This window comes from Rhinolophus sinicus, chromosome 15 (genome assembly GCF_057876585.1).
Source record: "Rhinolophus sinicus isolate RSI-liver-muscle chromosome 15, RSI-T2T, whole genome shotgun sequence".
Lineage (NCBI taxonomy): Eukaryota > Metazoa > Chordata > Mammalia > Chiroptera > Rhinolophidae > Rhinolophus > Rhinolophus sinicus.
In genome coordinates, this window is record NC_142515.1 from 3928395 (window position 1) to 3945861 (window position 17467).

General features: G+C 42.0%; 1 protein-coding gene across 1 annotated transcript; it reads right to left on the reverse strand.

Annotated features, from left to right (window-relative positions):
• Nucleotides 1–13849: 13849 nt before the first annotated feature.
• NPS (neuropeptide S) lies at nt 13850–17020 on the reverse strand (the record flags this gene model as incomplete). The annotated part of the gene is made up of 2 exons (XM_019728338.3): nt 13850–14244; nt 16934–17020. Coding segments are annotated over 2 exons (267 nt in total), but the record flags the coding sequence as incomplete, so codon positions are not given.
• Nucleotides 17021–17467: the final 447 nt, after the last annotated feature.

Consider the following 17467-nt stretch of genomic DNA (forward strand, 5'->3'; position numbering starts at 1 on the left):
CATTAATGTCTCAAAAAATTCACCAATAAATAAATAAAATAATCCTTTTGAATGCCACCTGGGGCGGGGGGTTGGGGGGGCGGAATTAGGTTTTAGTTTCAATCAACTTGCAATGGAAACACCACTGGTCGTCTTGACACATTAGTTGTTTTTCACATGGAACATGAAAATTCCACCACTTCACAAATCTTATCTTCTTCCCCAAATTCTAATGGGTACATAATGGAAGAAAGTAACATATTCTTTTAAAACATATAATTACAATTATTTAACTTAAACATTTTATGTACTACATTTAGATTTGCCTGCTATTAAAAACTGTTAAAATATTTATGTATATATAAGAGCCATGTTTGCTATAGCCGACACACAATATTATATTAGTTTCAGGTGTACAACATAGTGATGCAACATTTATATACCTTATAATGTGATCACCACAGTAAGTGTAGTAACCATCTGTCACCACAGGAAGTTATTACAGTATTATTCACTTTACTCACTGTGCTGTACAGTATCTCTGTGGCTTATTTATTTTATCACTGGAAGCATATACTTCTTAATACTTTAATAAATTTAAAAAAGCAAAAATATTTCATTCTGTGTATAATAAACATGGAAATCAGAATTATAATAATATTTAAAAACTTTGTTGAGAAAATATTCTCCAGAGTTAACTTCAATAAAACATTTTAATTCCTTGATTAAAAACATATATAGCATAATAAACTAAAAAAAGAAAAAAAGCATGTTTGGGCATACTTATTATTAAGGACATAAAATAAGAATTGAAAATACAATCTACAAAACAAATCAATTGCAACAGCTCTATTGTTGCATTAGGCTGGAAAACTGGCAGACAGCTTGCACCTAGCAAGAAATAAGAGAACTGTATTGAAACGTAGAAATACTTGTAAGTGCACCCTTAGGTCGGCTCTGCAGGTATATTTAGTTGTGGAATTGCCTGAGGATTTTCCAGTCACCCCGTGAAAGTATCTACTCATGCCCACTGTGTCCACTATTGCACATGGCCAGGAATCCAGGGAAAGACATATTCTCTGAGGCAAGCAACCCAGGATGCTTCCTCTTCTGCCTGAAAACATTCTGTATTAGTCAGGGTTCTCCAGAGAAACAGAACCAATGGGATGGATGTTTAGATAGATAGATAGATGATAGATAGATGTCAGATAGATAGATAGATAGATAGATAGATAGATAGATAGATAGATAGATAGGAGGAGTTTTATTACAGGAATTGGCTTAGGCAGTTATTTATGGATGCCCCCAAAGACCCACAGCCTGCCTTCTGCACGTGGGAGACCCAGGAAAGCCAGTGGTGTAATTCAGTCTGAGTCAGAAGGCCTGAGAACCAGGAACTCAGATGTCTGAGGGCAGGAAGAATGGACATCCCAGCCTAAGAAGAGAAAGAGAGAGAACTTCGCCTTCTTTCACCTTTTAGTGCTACTCAGGCCTCCAACTGATGGCATGATGCCCTGGCCACAGCTGATTGGCCCAGGGGAGGCCACCTCCTCCTGAGAGGCTGAAACTGTTAGATGAGCTCAAGGTGGCGCCATGTCCAGCTGAGTAAGGAGAGCCCTTCCATAGTGTGAGAGAAGAGTGAAGCCAACAGAGAGAATGGAAGACAGCTATCCAGACAGCCTGACTGAGGCTGAGCCCTGGTGCCAGTGCCTCTGAGGTCCAGCCACACTCCACATCCTGGTAACGACCCCTCTGTTCCTAAAGCTCGTTGGGGTTGGCTTCTGGTTACCTGCCACCAAAGGAGTCCTAGCCAGTATTCCCCCCCCCCCGCCCCAGCAAATGCCAGCCAGCTTTCCTCGGAAGCAGGTGTTACTGACTTCCCGTGGTTCCTCCTGCCTCCAGCACATGAAGCCAAGCGCATCTCCAGAGGCCTGCGTGCCCGTCCTGTGTTGCTCTTTTCCTGGGGCTCGCTTGGAGCAGCATCGAACAATAGAGTGAAGACGGGGGGAAGAAAGAAAAGGAGAGAGTCTGCCAGCATTGAAGCTGCTTGGAAATGCACAGGGCATGTCTCTCTGAGCCAGCAGTGGTGAGGGAAATCAGCAGCCACAAGGGGTCATGCCGTCCTGAGGGGAAGCTTACTAGCAATTTTTGTTTTGGAGCATGATCCCAACTGAGGGTGACCCGTCGCCTTGTTCCTCTCCGGATTTACTGCCCACTAACTTAGCTCATGCACTACCATGTTTCCCCAAAAATAAGACCTAGCTGGACAATCAGCTCTACTGTGTCTTTTGGAGCAAAAATTAATATAAGACCCGGTATTATATTACATTACATTACATTACATTATGGTGTAAGACCTGGTCTTATAGTAAAATAAGACCGGGTCTTATATTAATTTTTGCTCCAAAAGACGCATTAGAGCTGATTGTCTGACTAAGTCTTATTTTGGGGGAAACACGGTATTTCAACAAGCCTGCTCCTCAGTGGCAGCTGCTCCTCAGTGGAGACCGGGATGCACCCTTTCCTTCTTCTTCCTTAAATCCTGTGACTGTAGTAGAAGAGGCACACACAGACCCTTGTACATTGACAGATTATCGCGTGCCTTCCTTCACCAAGGATCAGATTGCCATGCAGTAAGCCAAGTGTTTTCCTGATGCCCAGGAATATGAAAAACTTGTTATTCGAGTGTGCCTATATCCCAAGAAACCAGAATTATTACGTTTTGATGTATTAGTGGTTTCTCCTGCATCAAATCCCCAAACCAATTATATTACAACCAAAAACAAACAAACAAACATAGAACTAACACAGCTCAGAGGGCTGTGTCTGCGGTTTCACAAGAGTTAGAATTTTAGATTTTATACTCACAACGAATTGCTGTAAGTGTCCCAGGATTTGGGGTTAATAGTCATGCAATATATACTTAGTTTTCTATATGTAAATATTTTCTGCAAACTTGAGTGCCATCCTAAAATTGAATGTAGAAAAAGCAACTTGTGCACATAACTTAAACAAAGAAAATTTAGCTGAAAGTAAATAGACATCCCACACAACCGCTGTACTATGAGAATTCTAAACCCTTATGATTTAAAAGAAAATATGTCATTTAAATCTCATAATTACTTTTCTTCTTTCTGGCAACTGATACCTTACTATGAAGGAGAGGCAGGAGGGGGAATAGAATAGATTTTTTAAATCTGTTTTGCTTAATTGTTAGCATATTTTGTTCCAACATCTGTCCCAGATCATTTTTACCAAGTAGAAAGACTTTCTTTCCTTTTAAGTCAAATTATATTTTGGAGTTTAAGAGCGTTTAGCAGTACTTTTCAGCAGTATGTTCTTTGTGAAAATACCCAGATGGAGGGGTCTCCTAACAGCAAAACCCCTATCATTTTCCAAACTATAGCTGTGTTTTTTGTTGTTGTTGTTTTGGTTTTTGTTTGTTTTTTCAATATGTCTATTTAATCATTACAAGGAGGCATTCATCAGTAGGACGACGGCAAATGAAGGCTTCAGATTCAGTCCTGGGATTAGCTCCAAGTAATACATATCCCTTTGATGTCCAGGGTCCTGAGACTAGTCCTGAATTTCCTCTTGGGCTTTGCAGCCTTGGGGTCCTATGTGAAGCCACTTAGGATTAGGTCTGTACATGGGAATACACCCATGTGACCCTCTAAAAGTCTTACTGGTTTGTAGGATGACTGAGTCATTTGGCGCGAATGACATAATATGCAATGTTAGCGTAAAACGATCACATTTCTTTTTATATTTTATTCCGACTCCTGTGCACCACGTTTGAGGCATGATATGCAAAGCATAGCTCTCCATCATGAGCAGACAAGCAGGGTCCTGGACCTCTGGAGTCAGGGCACTAAACTGCGGTGAACCTCAGGGAGGTGGACAACTAGATCCCCCAAAAGGGAAACCTAACTTAGTTTTGATGACGATGATATTGGTGGGGCTATGCTAAGCGTGATGCTAAAATAACAGTGACGTTTGCTGAGGACTCAATGGATACCAGGCCTCGTACTGCGTTGTATGTGTATCACCTCATTTAATCCTTATAACCCTGTAAAGGAGTCACTGTTATTAAGGACATTTTACTGAATAAGGAACTAGATGTTAGAGAAATAAGCAATGTGCCCAAGGTCACTGGCTGGTAAATGGGGAGCTGGGGCTGCCTTTGGTCTGTGGGGCAGAGCCCACGATCGTGACAGAGACAGGATGGAAGCCGGTGCGTTCTGACCCCGCCTGACTTCGTCCATTGATCTGAGGCCAGGAGCTCAGGGGGATTCGCCTGCCCACACGTGATCTGCAGTAACATCGCTGTTTCCGTTTCGCAATTAAAATACAGCTGTACTTTAACTGTCATCTTGCCAATGTCTGTCCCGCCTACCCGATACCATTTGTAGCTTCTGAATGATAACCTTAAAGAGACAATGAATTGAATAGTCATTTAAACCTTCCAAAACTTCTAAAATATTGAATGTAACCTTTACAAATTTATTAGTTTTAGGAGTTATGAATGAAATCATAACAGCAACAGCAATGCTGGCTCCTTGCCAAGTGCATATGTAAATTGGAAACTTCTGGAATCCTGGACAGGAGACTCCGTGTTCTTAGTTCATGCACACTGGTTTTGAAATACAGCACACGAATGGCCTCTTGAAATCAGAAAACAGAGACAGTGCTTAGCGTGAGAACCCACAGAGGTGGAATACTGAAAAGCCGTAGGTTAATAATTAGTTATATGTCCTTATTCCTATGCATCTCAGTTTCATCAACTATAAAATAGAATTCTCAATATCTTTTCCACCTATGTCAATTCAGACATGGATGTGGACTCTGAGAAATAAAAAGGAAAAAGCCTCATCCAAAGGGAAGCCATTATTTTTTATGGTTATGTCCACAAAATAAAGCAAAAGGATTTTTAAACCTCATCTACCTCCCCTTCTCCTGCTCCTCTGTTATATCACGTTTTTTAATGCTCATTGGCAGGGGTTTCCAACGGGGGATGGCACCGGCTTTACATTATTCCTCCTCACTGCTTCGAATTTATAGGAGGCAGACACTGAGTGCCCATTTCAGATAGAGGGTAATTCAGAGGCTTCTCCTATCTATTCTCGGCCTGGGAGTATATTAGCATTTACGTGGAAGCGAGGGAAGGAAGTCTCCCACCGAGGAAGAGGATAAGTTTATATTAATTTTGCTTCTGGAAAGCTTTATGTAATACTTCTAGCGAAACAACACCCTGAGGCAGGTTCCTGGGGCAAATGAAATGCTATGGGCGAGTTATTAGAGAATATCAAAGTTATAGAGTAGAAACCAAGACCTTGGCGGAAGGGCTGACATCTGACTTCAGTGGTAATAAAGAACAATGAAGTCCTTGCTCAGGCATCTGGGCCGCAGAGGTTCACAGGGTGGGAGAAGCGTTTGCTGCAAGCTGCAGAAATCTTGGCTCCAAGCTGTTTCAGCAGAACGGGACTGTGTTGGCTCACGTCAAGGGACACTGCTGCGGGCATGATGGACTGCAGGGCCGTGTCCTCAGGGCCTGGCACCTCCCCATGTCCCTGTGTCACTCACCACCGTTCCAAGTCTTCCCTCATCAATAGTACCTGTGCCCCCAGCTCCAAGGCCAAAGAAGAAAGATAGTTTTACTTCCAGGCAGGTTCAGCAAAGGTCTGGGCTTCGCCTGGTGATCCCTTTACCCGTTCCTGTGGGGAGAACCAACTGGGCTGACTGGCCACCCTTGGACCTGAGGCCAAGCCCCACTGGGACCACAGCGCCCAGAGTAAGGGCATGTGGGTCCCCAGAGCATAATCTTCTGTTACTGTTACCAGAAGAAGCAATGGAGACTGGATGGTGACAGATAGCCAATGTCCACTACACAAACCTGGAGAAAACATAAGGACATCATGACCGAGTCACTTCATGATACCCCCACGATGTCTGGAAATGAAGTCCAAATTCTGGACTTCAGGCTGGAAACCAGGCATCTTCCTTTCCTAAAGCAGAGCCCATCTCGTCAGCTCCAACCCCACCCACATGGCCAGCAGCCTCAAATGCCATCTCTTAAAAAGCGGAGGAAACTGTCCATTAAAAAGATTTGAAAAGAGTTTGTTTTAATCTGCAGAGGGACTGCATTTGTGTTATTGCAGGGTGCCCATTACCCTGTTTGAAGGGTTTGCCCTGGGATTTGCATTTATTTAGCCAGGGTCTGAGGCTATGCTGAGGACATACACCTCTGGTCAAGAAGGTTTCCTGAGGTGACCCTTCCGAGAACAAAGAAAGAGTCTACACCAAAGATCTGTCCCATGCTTTGATCTCTGAGGGGCAAAATTCTCATTGTTTTCCCTGTTTCCAGTTATCAGAGGTTCATTGAACTCTGCTACCCAATCAAAAAAAGGTGGGGGAGAGAAGGCCTGGCCTTTGTGCCTGGGTTTTAAAATCTTTTTTTTAGCAGACAAGGAACTGAGATTGCAGCCTCCCTGCTTCAATCCTGGACAAGTAGCAACCCACACTGGAAGTGCCGGTCAAGGCTGCAAATGTCACCCAGTGCCGAGCGTGGAGGAAATAGAGCGAAGACACTCAGAGCTGGAGAGAACGTAATTGAATCTGCCATGGAGAGGAACACGCAATGCAAACCTTAGTCAAGATGCTGCAGCTAATTCGATAACTAAACAAGGTTAAAACCCAGCCTACTAGGGAAGGCACCCTAAGTGACAGCTCACAGGTACGGGGCACTCAATAAATGGGAACAGGGTTTGGAGTCAGGCATGGCTGGCTTAAGCCTTGGGCCCTCTGTGTTTTAGTGGTGTGACCTTGGGCAATTTAATTAATCTCAATGCCTCATTGAGATTAATACTACCAATGTCACACTTTTGCTGTAAGAATTAAGAGATAACATGCTAAGTGCTCGGCAAAATACTTGGCATAGTAAGCATTCAAAATGTATGACTTCTGAAATTTTATTTTTTAAAAGAGAAAGACAGCAAGAAGTCTCAAAGAGGTCATTTTGAGAAATCAAGTAAGTCAGGGAATTTCTTCACATTCTTAGAGAGAGTAAAAAGAACAAAAGATTTAAAAAAACACAAAAGAAATGAGCAGAATGAGATTAAAATAGATCTGGCAGGCCTAAATAAAGATAATGAAGAGAAAAACAGTATCATTGCCGAAATTAAATATGTTTCAGAAGCTGCAATTATCAGAATCGATACTGCAGAAAACCAATTTAATAACATTCAGGACAGGACTGGAAAGTCACAGCTAATATAGAGGCAACAGACAAAGAAACCAAAGAATGATGGAGAAAATGATTGTATTGGATGCAGCAGATAAGCCTCCAGTTTCTGGCCTTCACACATGGGGCCACCTGGGGAGTGCCAGCCAGGGGTGCTGACAGCCAGCAGCCCCACTGCCAGGCAGCTCTGCCCTTAACAGAGCAGCCAACCCAAACACCTGGGCCCAGCCCCACCCTCAGCCTCTTCGAATACCACCGGCTGTCTGCATGTGCATCCTAGCAGACTGGACCAGGGTCCCTGCTCCTCCTACCACTTCCAGCTGGATGAAGCTTCCTATGATGGGACCAGGCACACAGCTCCCGTGGCAGCTGCCTGGAGGCCTGGGCAACACATCCCACGTACGTGAAGCAGTGCGTGCCTCCGGGGAGCAGACTTTGATGGGAAGGAACAAGCAGCTGAATTTGACCATAGGCTGTAGACATGATTTGTACCCCCTCTGCAATGAACTTGCTGCGACCCCGTGTTTCATGTCTCCACAGATACCAGCTGTGCTTTCTGAGGATGGTAATGCCAGCTCGTAATACACGACTGTGTCTTGCTTTTCCTTCCTCCCTTTTCTCACTTCCATTTTTCTTTCATCCTCGCTGTCCTAGCATTGCCGCCACTCCCCCACGCCCCCAATGAGCTCCAGTCAAATTTTGTCGTATTCTGTGTCCTGGGGAATTCAAACTGAGTGTTCCAAATATGATAGACCTCAGAGATGATACAGTACTGAATTCCATGAATTAGAGAGTAAGTTAGTAGCAGTGAATTATAAAACGGTTGTAAGAGAAGAGAACTTTCAAGGAGGTACCATTACCTGGAAAATTAGTAGAGAATGACAAATGCTGAGATTTATCCTGGTAAGATTACTGAAACTCAAAGAATCTAACAAATACTCAATAAGAAGAAACAAGTGACTACTAAGTAAAATAATACAAGACTGGCTAGAACTTCTCAGCAACATAAGATTCAAGGGGAGAATGGAGCAATCAAGTGTCTACAAAATTTGGGCAGAAAAAAAAGCTAACCTCAAAATGGTATACTCAGCAAGCTGTTATTTATACGCGAAGTCATTCTAAATATGCAAAGAGGATTAATGTATCTTTCTGAAAATACACTTGAGGATATAATTTAACTCTGCAAGAGATGATGTCCTGAATCAAAGATTTAAATAAAACCTTAAAACCTTTTGTTATCTTGAAATGGAAACATATTTTCTTTCCCGTGACCCAATAGCCAGAAGCTGTGAAGGAGAAAAATGAAAGATATTTTCAAGCTGAATACAAATAAAACAAAATGTAATTACAAAATATGACAGAAATGCTTAATAGCTTCTTACATAACAAAGTTTGTACATCAATAAGAAAAGATATCCCATTGAGAAATGGCCAAGTACATGAAAAGACAATTCATAAACGAATTTCAAATGTGTGTGTAGCTAGACAGACATACATGCAAATATATGCATAAGTGTTTATCCTTATCAGTAATAAAAAATTAAAAAGTGAAATTGCTTTTGATCAACTGGCAAAATTGAAAGATAAGCAATGCCCAGTGTTCCTATAGCGATCTGATTGTTCTGGAGGGCAGTTTAGCAATAGATGTTGAGATTTTCATTGTGTAGCTATAGATCAGCTTTCCCACTTCTAGCATTTTATCATTACGAAGCAATTGGATGAATGTTTAGAAGTATATATGGTAGCATTTCCCCGATTAACACAATATTGAATGATCTGAATGTCCATTAATAGAAGATGGTTTAACTAATTGTGATATATGCACGCAACTGAATACTATACAGATTTTAAACAGGGGTGTATTTCAACATTCGCAGACATGGAAAGCTATATCTATGTAGACTGTGAAATTGAAAAAAGAGATTTTAAAATGAGACTTGTGTGATCACATTTATATAAAAATATGCATGTGCATGCATGTGTTCCCATCCGTACCACACAGATACTGGAAAATGTTGGCCGTGGTGACCTATGGGTAGTGAGAGGAGAGTAGGGTTATATTTTTGGTTCTTGTGCTTTCTTTGCCTAAATTTTCTGAATTTCTGATTTTTCAATTTATAGTAAGACAAACGAATAAAAGTGTCTTTGTTTCAAAAAACTTAAAGTTTATATTAACGGATTTTGACTTTCAACCAGATATTATAGAGCTCTTGTGTTGTTTCTCTTGATGTGGCTACCTTGATTGTACCAGCATGGTGGAAATTGGTAAAGACCACCACCCAAATGACAATGGACAGGCTGCTTGTTCAGAGCTGCTCTAACAAGGGGCTCAGCCACCATCACGTGAGTCTGGCTGAGACTCAGAGGCAGATGGAGGGGCAGGAAAGGTTTGCAGCCGGAAAAGGGGAGATAGCAGGTGTGCCCTGATTGGAGGCTGGTGGCCTGGGGAAGCTGGATGGGGACAAGCTGGAAGGGGGTGTCTTCTGTGGTTGGTTCGGGAGCACATTTAGCTTACTCTGTTCATTCTCAGTTGGCAGCAGGGGCCAGAAAACAACAACAAAACCACCAAACAAACGGAAAAAAACAGAGAGAGAGGAGGAGGGAAAGAGAGAGAGAAATGTGGTTGTTGACAGGTCCTGACCATTCTGGGCAAGTTGCTGCAGAGACTGACCTCCTGGGCTGGTTGCTGCAGTGATGTGCGTGTGCGTTGTCATATGTGCTTGTCTTATAACCAGTCTCTCCATGTACTTCAATTCATCTACGGTATTGGCCACACCAGTCCTAAAAACAGACATTTTCCCTTGGACTCAGCCATACAGTATTTATATTAGCTTAGCAATCGGCTGGGAATGATATGCAATCTGTGTTGCCATCATCAATAAATAATAGCTACCTCCAATTCTTTCACCGACTTCCTGTGTAAGTGTGAGTTATATGCGTATAGCCAATTGCCTATGCAATCTTAAACTGGGGTGTTTGTAACACTCCTGCTGTGGCTGGTCACCATTGACAGAGCACTCATGAGACTGAGCAGTGTGTTAAGCGCACAAGGTGTGTGATTTCACTTATCTATTACTACAGCTCTCAGTATGGGGTCCAGCTTACAGAGGAGGAAACCAAGGCTTAGAAAGGTCCACCGTCCCAGTGCTTGTTGAGTGGAATGCTATTTGAGTTTAGCTATGTCTAAATACAAAGCCTGTGCTTACAAATCTCTAGCAATACGAGACCCCTTGGAAGTGACTAAGCCACACACATACCTGGGCTACCAGAGCCCAGGGGAACCTGCACAGAGAACACAACACATCAATTCTGAGCTGCAGGTCTCGTTTCCTAAAGGCTTTAAGAGAACCTTAACCCATAATTTTGATATGTACCTGGTAGGTTTCCATCATGGTGGCGGGAAACCGGATTCTAGCTAATGTCATCCTTTGGCAGTGGCCACAGTTCACTTTGATAATTACTAACCTGCTTGCCCTAGGATGTGAGCAGTCCCACCGTGTGCAGACGGACGAGAGCTACAAGCTCCCCGTAGGCTGTCTTCCCCAGCATCTTACTGTTAGGCGGAAACACACTGTCCCTCCTGATTTACAGAAAGGTTATTATACAATATCACGTTCATGTTCACCAAGTAAGGAGATAGCTCCTCTGTGATGGCAGAATTTCCTATTTGGACTAGATCCAGTCATTTGCTAATTGCTTCTTTGTTCTCTCCCATGAGAGCACATTTTACTGGGGACAACATATCTTGGAACTTTCTGATACGTCTTCATTTCCTCTCACCGAGTCCTTTTGGCCTTGTTTCTTTACTTACTCTCTATAATGTCTTGTCTATCTTATCCTCTAGCTGCAGCCAGCTCTTCCTGAGCGGCCAGTGCCATTCCAAAATGCCTGAACCACGCCGAGAACTGGTGTCTTTCTTGGGTCTAAGGGTTTCAGGTGCTGAGGTGGGGAATCGCTTCACCTCTGCAGTCAGACTAGCTGGGTTCCTCTCTTGGCTCTATTGCTTACAAGCTGTGTGACCCTGGGCAGGTTACTTAACCTCTCTGCACCTAATGCTTTACCTGTAAAATGGGGCTAATACGAGCATCTACCTTAGAGATATGTTACACTGTGTTTCAGGTAGTTGTGGGAACAGAATGAGCTCACACATGCAAACTCTTCAGCAGTGCCTGACGTATAGTAGGACTCCAATAACTTAATTTTCATTATATGTTTAAGCCCTAAAGTCTGAGTCTCAGCTACAAGGTTGTTCCACAGGACATGGGGGTACAGGCCAGACACAAGAGAGACAAGAAGCCTACCTGATGTGTGTAAACTTGCTGCTACGGGACCTTGCAGAGTCTTTCTTGCAGCTGTTGCCCATATAGGGTCCATCTCATTTTGTTGTTTCCTACTCCTTCTTAGGGCTCTGGTCTGGAGACTGATGGCTCTCTCATAGCCAAGGTAGTCATGGTACATTCTGTGGTGGACGGACTCTAAAGTGGCCCCCATCATCCCCAACTCCTGAGGGTCACGCCCTTGTGTAAACCCCTCCCCATGAGTGTGGACAGAACCTATGACTTGCTTTCAACCAATGGAACAGGGCGAAGGTGATGGGATGTCACTTGCATGATTATGTCTCATACGATGGCAACATCTGTCTGCTGAAAGATTCTCCCCTTCCAGGTTTTGATTAAGACCACATGGCAAGAACCAGTGACGGCCTCTAGGACGGAGGGTGGGCTCCCGCCAAAAGCCAGCAAGAAATGGAGGCACTCAAGCCTTCAGGTACACAGAACTGAATTCTGCCAACAGTTATGTGAGTGTGGAAGCCGAGCCTGCCCTGGCTCAGTCCTGAGATTTGGCTGCAGCCCAGCAGCGCTTGCATTGCAGTCTAGAGGACCCAGTTATGTCTGGACTCCTGACCTTCAACAGATAACAAACGGGTGTTGTTTTACCACTGGGTTTCTGGTAATTTCTTATGTGGCAATAGGAAATGAATACCCTGTATTAGTCAGGGTTCGCCAGAGAAGACAGAACCACCAGGATGTACATGGAGAGAGAGAAATTATAAGCAATTGGAGCACGCAGTTATGGAGACGGAGAAGCCCAGACCCCGGGGAGCCGGGAGCACAGGTCCAGTCCGAGCCTGAAGGCCTGCGAAAACTGCGATGCAGGAGAGCCCATGGGGTAAGTTTCAGTCCAAGTCTGAGGCCAACAGCAAAAGCTTGTGTCCCAAGCAGAAAATTGTGCCTCGGAAAGAAAATTTCCCTGCCTGCCGGTGTTTCCTCCATTTCAGTTTTTAGAATGCGAATACTTTTTTCATGGGCCTTTTCCCCCTTGAGGTTAGAATAATATTCTAGATTCAGAAACGGGAAGATAATTTTTTCAATTATGTTTTGGGGGTTTTATTCCAACTGGCCCATATGAATGCAAATAGAAGATGAAGAGGATTCCTCTGCACTAACAATCTTTTCCCTTCAGGAGACACCCAGTCACCACCACTCTTCCCGTGCACTTATTAATGCAGCAACTGTTTCAACTTTGCAGGAGTAAATAATGGCTATTGGGCTTTCTAATTAGCTGTCCTGCCACTAACGCTTGGCAGATAAGAAAAATGCCAATTTCCCTGACAATCTTCTGTCAGATTTCCTACAGTTTATTGGGCGCTCGCTCCATCTCCCCTATTAATGCCGAGCGTCCGAACTCCACTCCGAGACGGGTCTCCTCTTGTCACCTGGAAACGCAGCGAAGGCATTCATTCATCTCTGAGTGAGCTCCTGTCTGCTCACAGGCTTTGCAGCACCATCAGGCTTAGTGGGGGTGATGGAAAGTGCTCCCAATAAACTGTGGACAAGCTGAAAGAAGACTGTCAGGCAAATAGCCATGTGTCTACACACAGAGAGCGAGGTGGAAAACATAACGATTTTCTTGGTTGGAATGCCCTTCGCATGTTACAGAATCAAACATGCACATACACCTTTAATTAATGTGATGCTTTTGAAAGAATAACACATCAACCAATGTAGCATTATCATTTTAAAAAGGAGTTTCAGGAGTTTCAATGGAAGGGGTGTCAGGTCTTTCCTGGAGGGGGTGGGAGTGGGGCTAATCAGCACAGTTTGGGGAACTGGTTCCTCAAAGCCCCCCCACCACCACCACCACCACAGGGTAACCAGTGGTCTTTCTGTTGTCATTGTTGTTCCTGGCAATAATTCTGGTTTAAGATTTTAAAAAGGTGACACATTTCCGAGACCAAACAGTAATTCACGTCTATTTGATGGACAGGGGTGGCAAGAGTTACATTTGAGGGCTCTGCTAGTGTTCGCTTCTGGTATCAACTGATGGACTGAGAAAAGATTCATCCCATCACCGTTTCCTGATTCTATTCGTGTGCCACGAATCTTAACTTCGGTTAATTTCACAGGCCTGTCTTAGAAACTGAAAAAGCACATCTCAAAAGAATTGGCTTTGCTAAGTCATTTCAGAAAACTATATTTAAAAGAAAAAAACTCAGTATTATGATATTAAAGTGTTATAGGCAGAAATGACATCATATCATTGCCATTATAGTAAAAATACTCATACTTTCTGGTCAATTTAAGATCAGAGTAAATGTATCCATTTCTACCCAGGAAAATTACAAACTGATCACGTAAATAGTTTATTCTCTCACAGTGGAAGTTTGAGACAGGTTTACTTTTTTTTTTTAAACTCAATTTACGAGCTAGGACAGAAAACATATTTAAGCTTGAAAGCAGACCAATATGTAATGATAAAGATATGACTGAATTTTAGCACATTAGTCACATTCTACCAACTTTGAGATTAACTCCCAGAGTCCTTTGCACACTTATTCATCTTATTCATGATTTTGCTCTTTGAAGGGAAGTTTTTTTCATCCCTGTTCCAACTCCATTGCGAAAGGACCTTTTCATAAACGACTTCTCCAAAACTGGCTTTAGAAAATCTAGTCCCTCGCTCCTGTCCATCCTGGCCGGACAGCTGCTCAGCAGGATGAGAAAGTATTCAGGCTCTCCAGACACCTGGCAATTCAGATGGGGGTGGGGGAGAGAAAGAACGCAGCTTTAGGATTAAAAGCTTACTTCAGTAGTAACAATTTTCAAAATCATATGGCAATAAATCTAAGCTAGCCAATGTTTTTAAGGGGCAAATGTTGCTCAAACATAATATATACTTTATCTGATACAAAATACTATATGGAACTATCAGCCCTCTTGTCTAATTTTTACACTACTTATGTAACTGCTGCTATTGAGTATTTGCTTCACACACTGCACGTAGTTATCTTGTCGCTATCACTTTATAAAAACTCTTTCAAGTGGCACTGATTAGTCCTGGGAACAGTTTTTAAATTTCACTGAGAAAAACAATCCGTGACAACCAAAATTCAGGTTTTAGTTGGAAGCATTTTCCTTCTGGGGCCTGTCCTGGGCCACTGCCATGGTTCTCCATAGGGTGTCTTGCTGCTTAAATGTTGGCATCTTTGTCTTTTGACTTTGGTTCAATTTTTCATCAATGGCTTGACATCCTGGATGAAGTCGGATAGTGAAGGGGCGCTTTGTCATGAAACAAAGAAGTCTGGAATCTTAAAGCTCAAGTTGGCCATCGAGAAGCTACAGGTTAATCCCATACTTTGTAGATGAAGAAACAAAAACAAAAGCAAAAGGACATGTCCTAAGAAACAGGGCTGGCAAGTCCACGAGGTGGACCCGATCCAGGAATTGGGTAAGAATTTTCAACACTTGTCATATGTCCTCTCCTTCCTGGTTTCAGAGGAAGCACAGCTACACATTTTACCAATAATAGGAGCAAAGAGTTATCAATAATCTTTATGTTCCATGTGCATCATTTCATTTTATCCCCTCCAAAAGCTGTACGAAGTACGTACTATTACTTCCTCAATTACAATTTCCTTTGAATGAGGAAATTAAAAGGCTTGTAGGTGAAGAGGGATTACAGTTGAGGCATCTGACTCCAAGCCCATGTTTGTTTTTCAACTCTATGAGAACTACAAGAGGAAAAGGGGGCTGAACACTTCTATTATAAATCAAGAAACATACTACGAAGTAAAAATTGTACATTTTTCTTTCCTGGTGTTGGATTGTGGGTGACTTTGGAAGTTGAAATGGGGGCAGAATGCATAAAATGACCCCTGACATTCCTCACCCATGACTGTGTGGCTTATGAAGTTTCCAGCAGTCAGAGCTCCCAGGAAAATCATTTCCACTGGCTTCTGGAGGGGAAAGTGGGGGCTTTTAGGGGTAGGGGGATCTGAGACTAGTCAAAAAGAATGTCAGAAATATTGATCATGGGAAAACCAATGAAAACCGCTTATTTGAACACCACTATGTGTTTTTCCTGTGCTAACAGAGGAAATCTAAGCAAGAAATAATGCCATCTATTTTAAATCCCCAGGAAGGAGGGGTCTATGAGTCATTTCAGGAAGGGAAGCATTCCAGTTCTTTCCAGAAATACTCATGAAGCCACCTTTATGTTGTGAAAGAAACACATCAGTTCTGGTTGTGAGATTCTGAACATGTTCCTAAAAGCAGTCTGATGCCCTTTGCTAATCATTGGAGGGAGTCCTTGGCAGAGCGACAAGTTAACAGAATTACACTGTACAGTTACTTGCCTGGTTGACGGAGTTTATAAGGTTCACAAGAATTACAAAAGGAATACTCCTTTGTCTGCATAATCACTCACCCTAAACAGCCACATTGACAAGGTTATAACAAGAACAACATTGTCACATGCAAAAATAGAAATATGGAAAATGCAGGAAGGAAGAAATATTTCATTTATGAACAAGAAGATCTCATAAGTAATTAGAAGGACATTCTTAACTAAAAAATAAACAAACAAAAAACACAAAACCTGCACACAAGTGTCTCTTGTTCCACAGCAATGTCATGAAGGGATCTCCAGGGAACGAATGGAAAGTCATTAGTAAGACAGTTGACAAAATACACCAATTTATGGATTGTGACTCATCAACTTGATCAATGTGGTGTCTTAAGAAATCAGCGACTAAATTAGTGTTGAGTGCTCATAGGAGTAAAACAGGGGGAAAAGAAGCTAGATTAAGTAAACACGAAAAAGAAAAATGACAGATGCAAAGATTCGTGAGAACATCAATAAAATACATAGCTAGATCATTATGTGTGGACACATATTTATTATTTAGGATTTATGTGGCATTTCATTGTCCTATACGTAGGCTCATAAATTACATTGATTTCAGTAATTACAGTGTGCTAGGTTAAGTTTCAGTGCAGCAAAGTGAAAGCACCAAGCACTAAGTGACAAAAACTACTTTAAAATTGTAAACAAAACATGGACATAAAAGAACTGAAATATCATGTAGAAATAGTATTTAAAATTCCAAGGAAAGACATTCGTTTTTCTGGATGTCTTGAACAGTTCAACGAATATAGTTAGGAGCTCAATCAATATTCTTGAATAAATATATAAATTAATATTTTATGTGATATTTCATTGAGATATGACATTTTACCTACATTCTGCATCTGAAAAGGTTACCAAAAAAGTTACTTGTACTTTTCTCATTGAAAGATCTAATAATAAATAATTAATACTAATAATAAAGAAAATTACTTTTCTATCACATCCTCATTGAGATTATTTTAAATTTACGCACTCTACGATTCTAGCTATCCAGTCAAGTAGCAAAAATAGAGGCAAAACTCTTACCTTGGCAGATAGAACTGGATAACACCAAAACACATGTATCGTAGAAATTGACAGAACTAGAATAAGATTGAATTTTAATGCGCTGCAGAGTAAGAAAAAAAATACCCCAGATTAGTATCACACAGGCAAGTATAAACTTAAAAAAAAAAAAGCATATACAAACTCAACACTTCTCTTTGTGGAAAAATGCAATCTTTTACCTAATCATTTTGGACTTTCCAAAATCTCTGCAGGTCTGTGGTTTTATTGGCAAATTTCTCACACTCGCTGCCTGATCCTCTTGGGTGACCCTTTTATATCAGAAAAGTTCAGGAGTAAAAATGTCATCACGTCCCATCATATGTTACTAATTGGTCTGGCCATGGCCTTTTATTCTTGTTAAGTTGGAAAAGGACAATGACACACAGGCATTGTCACTAAACTACCAGCGATGGACTTAATTTAAAGTTTGCCATTAAAAATGTCCTTCAAAAACATTGTCTTCTAAACTGCATTGCTGTGACATAGATGGCCGGAGGCCTCAAAAGGAACCAA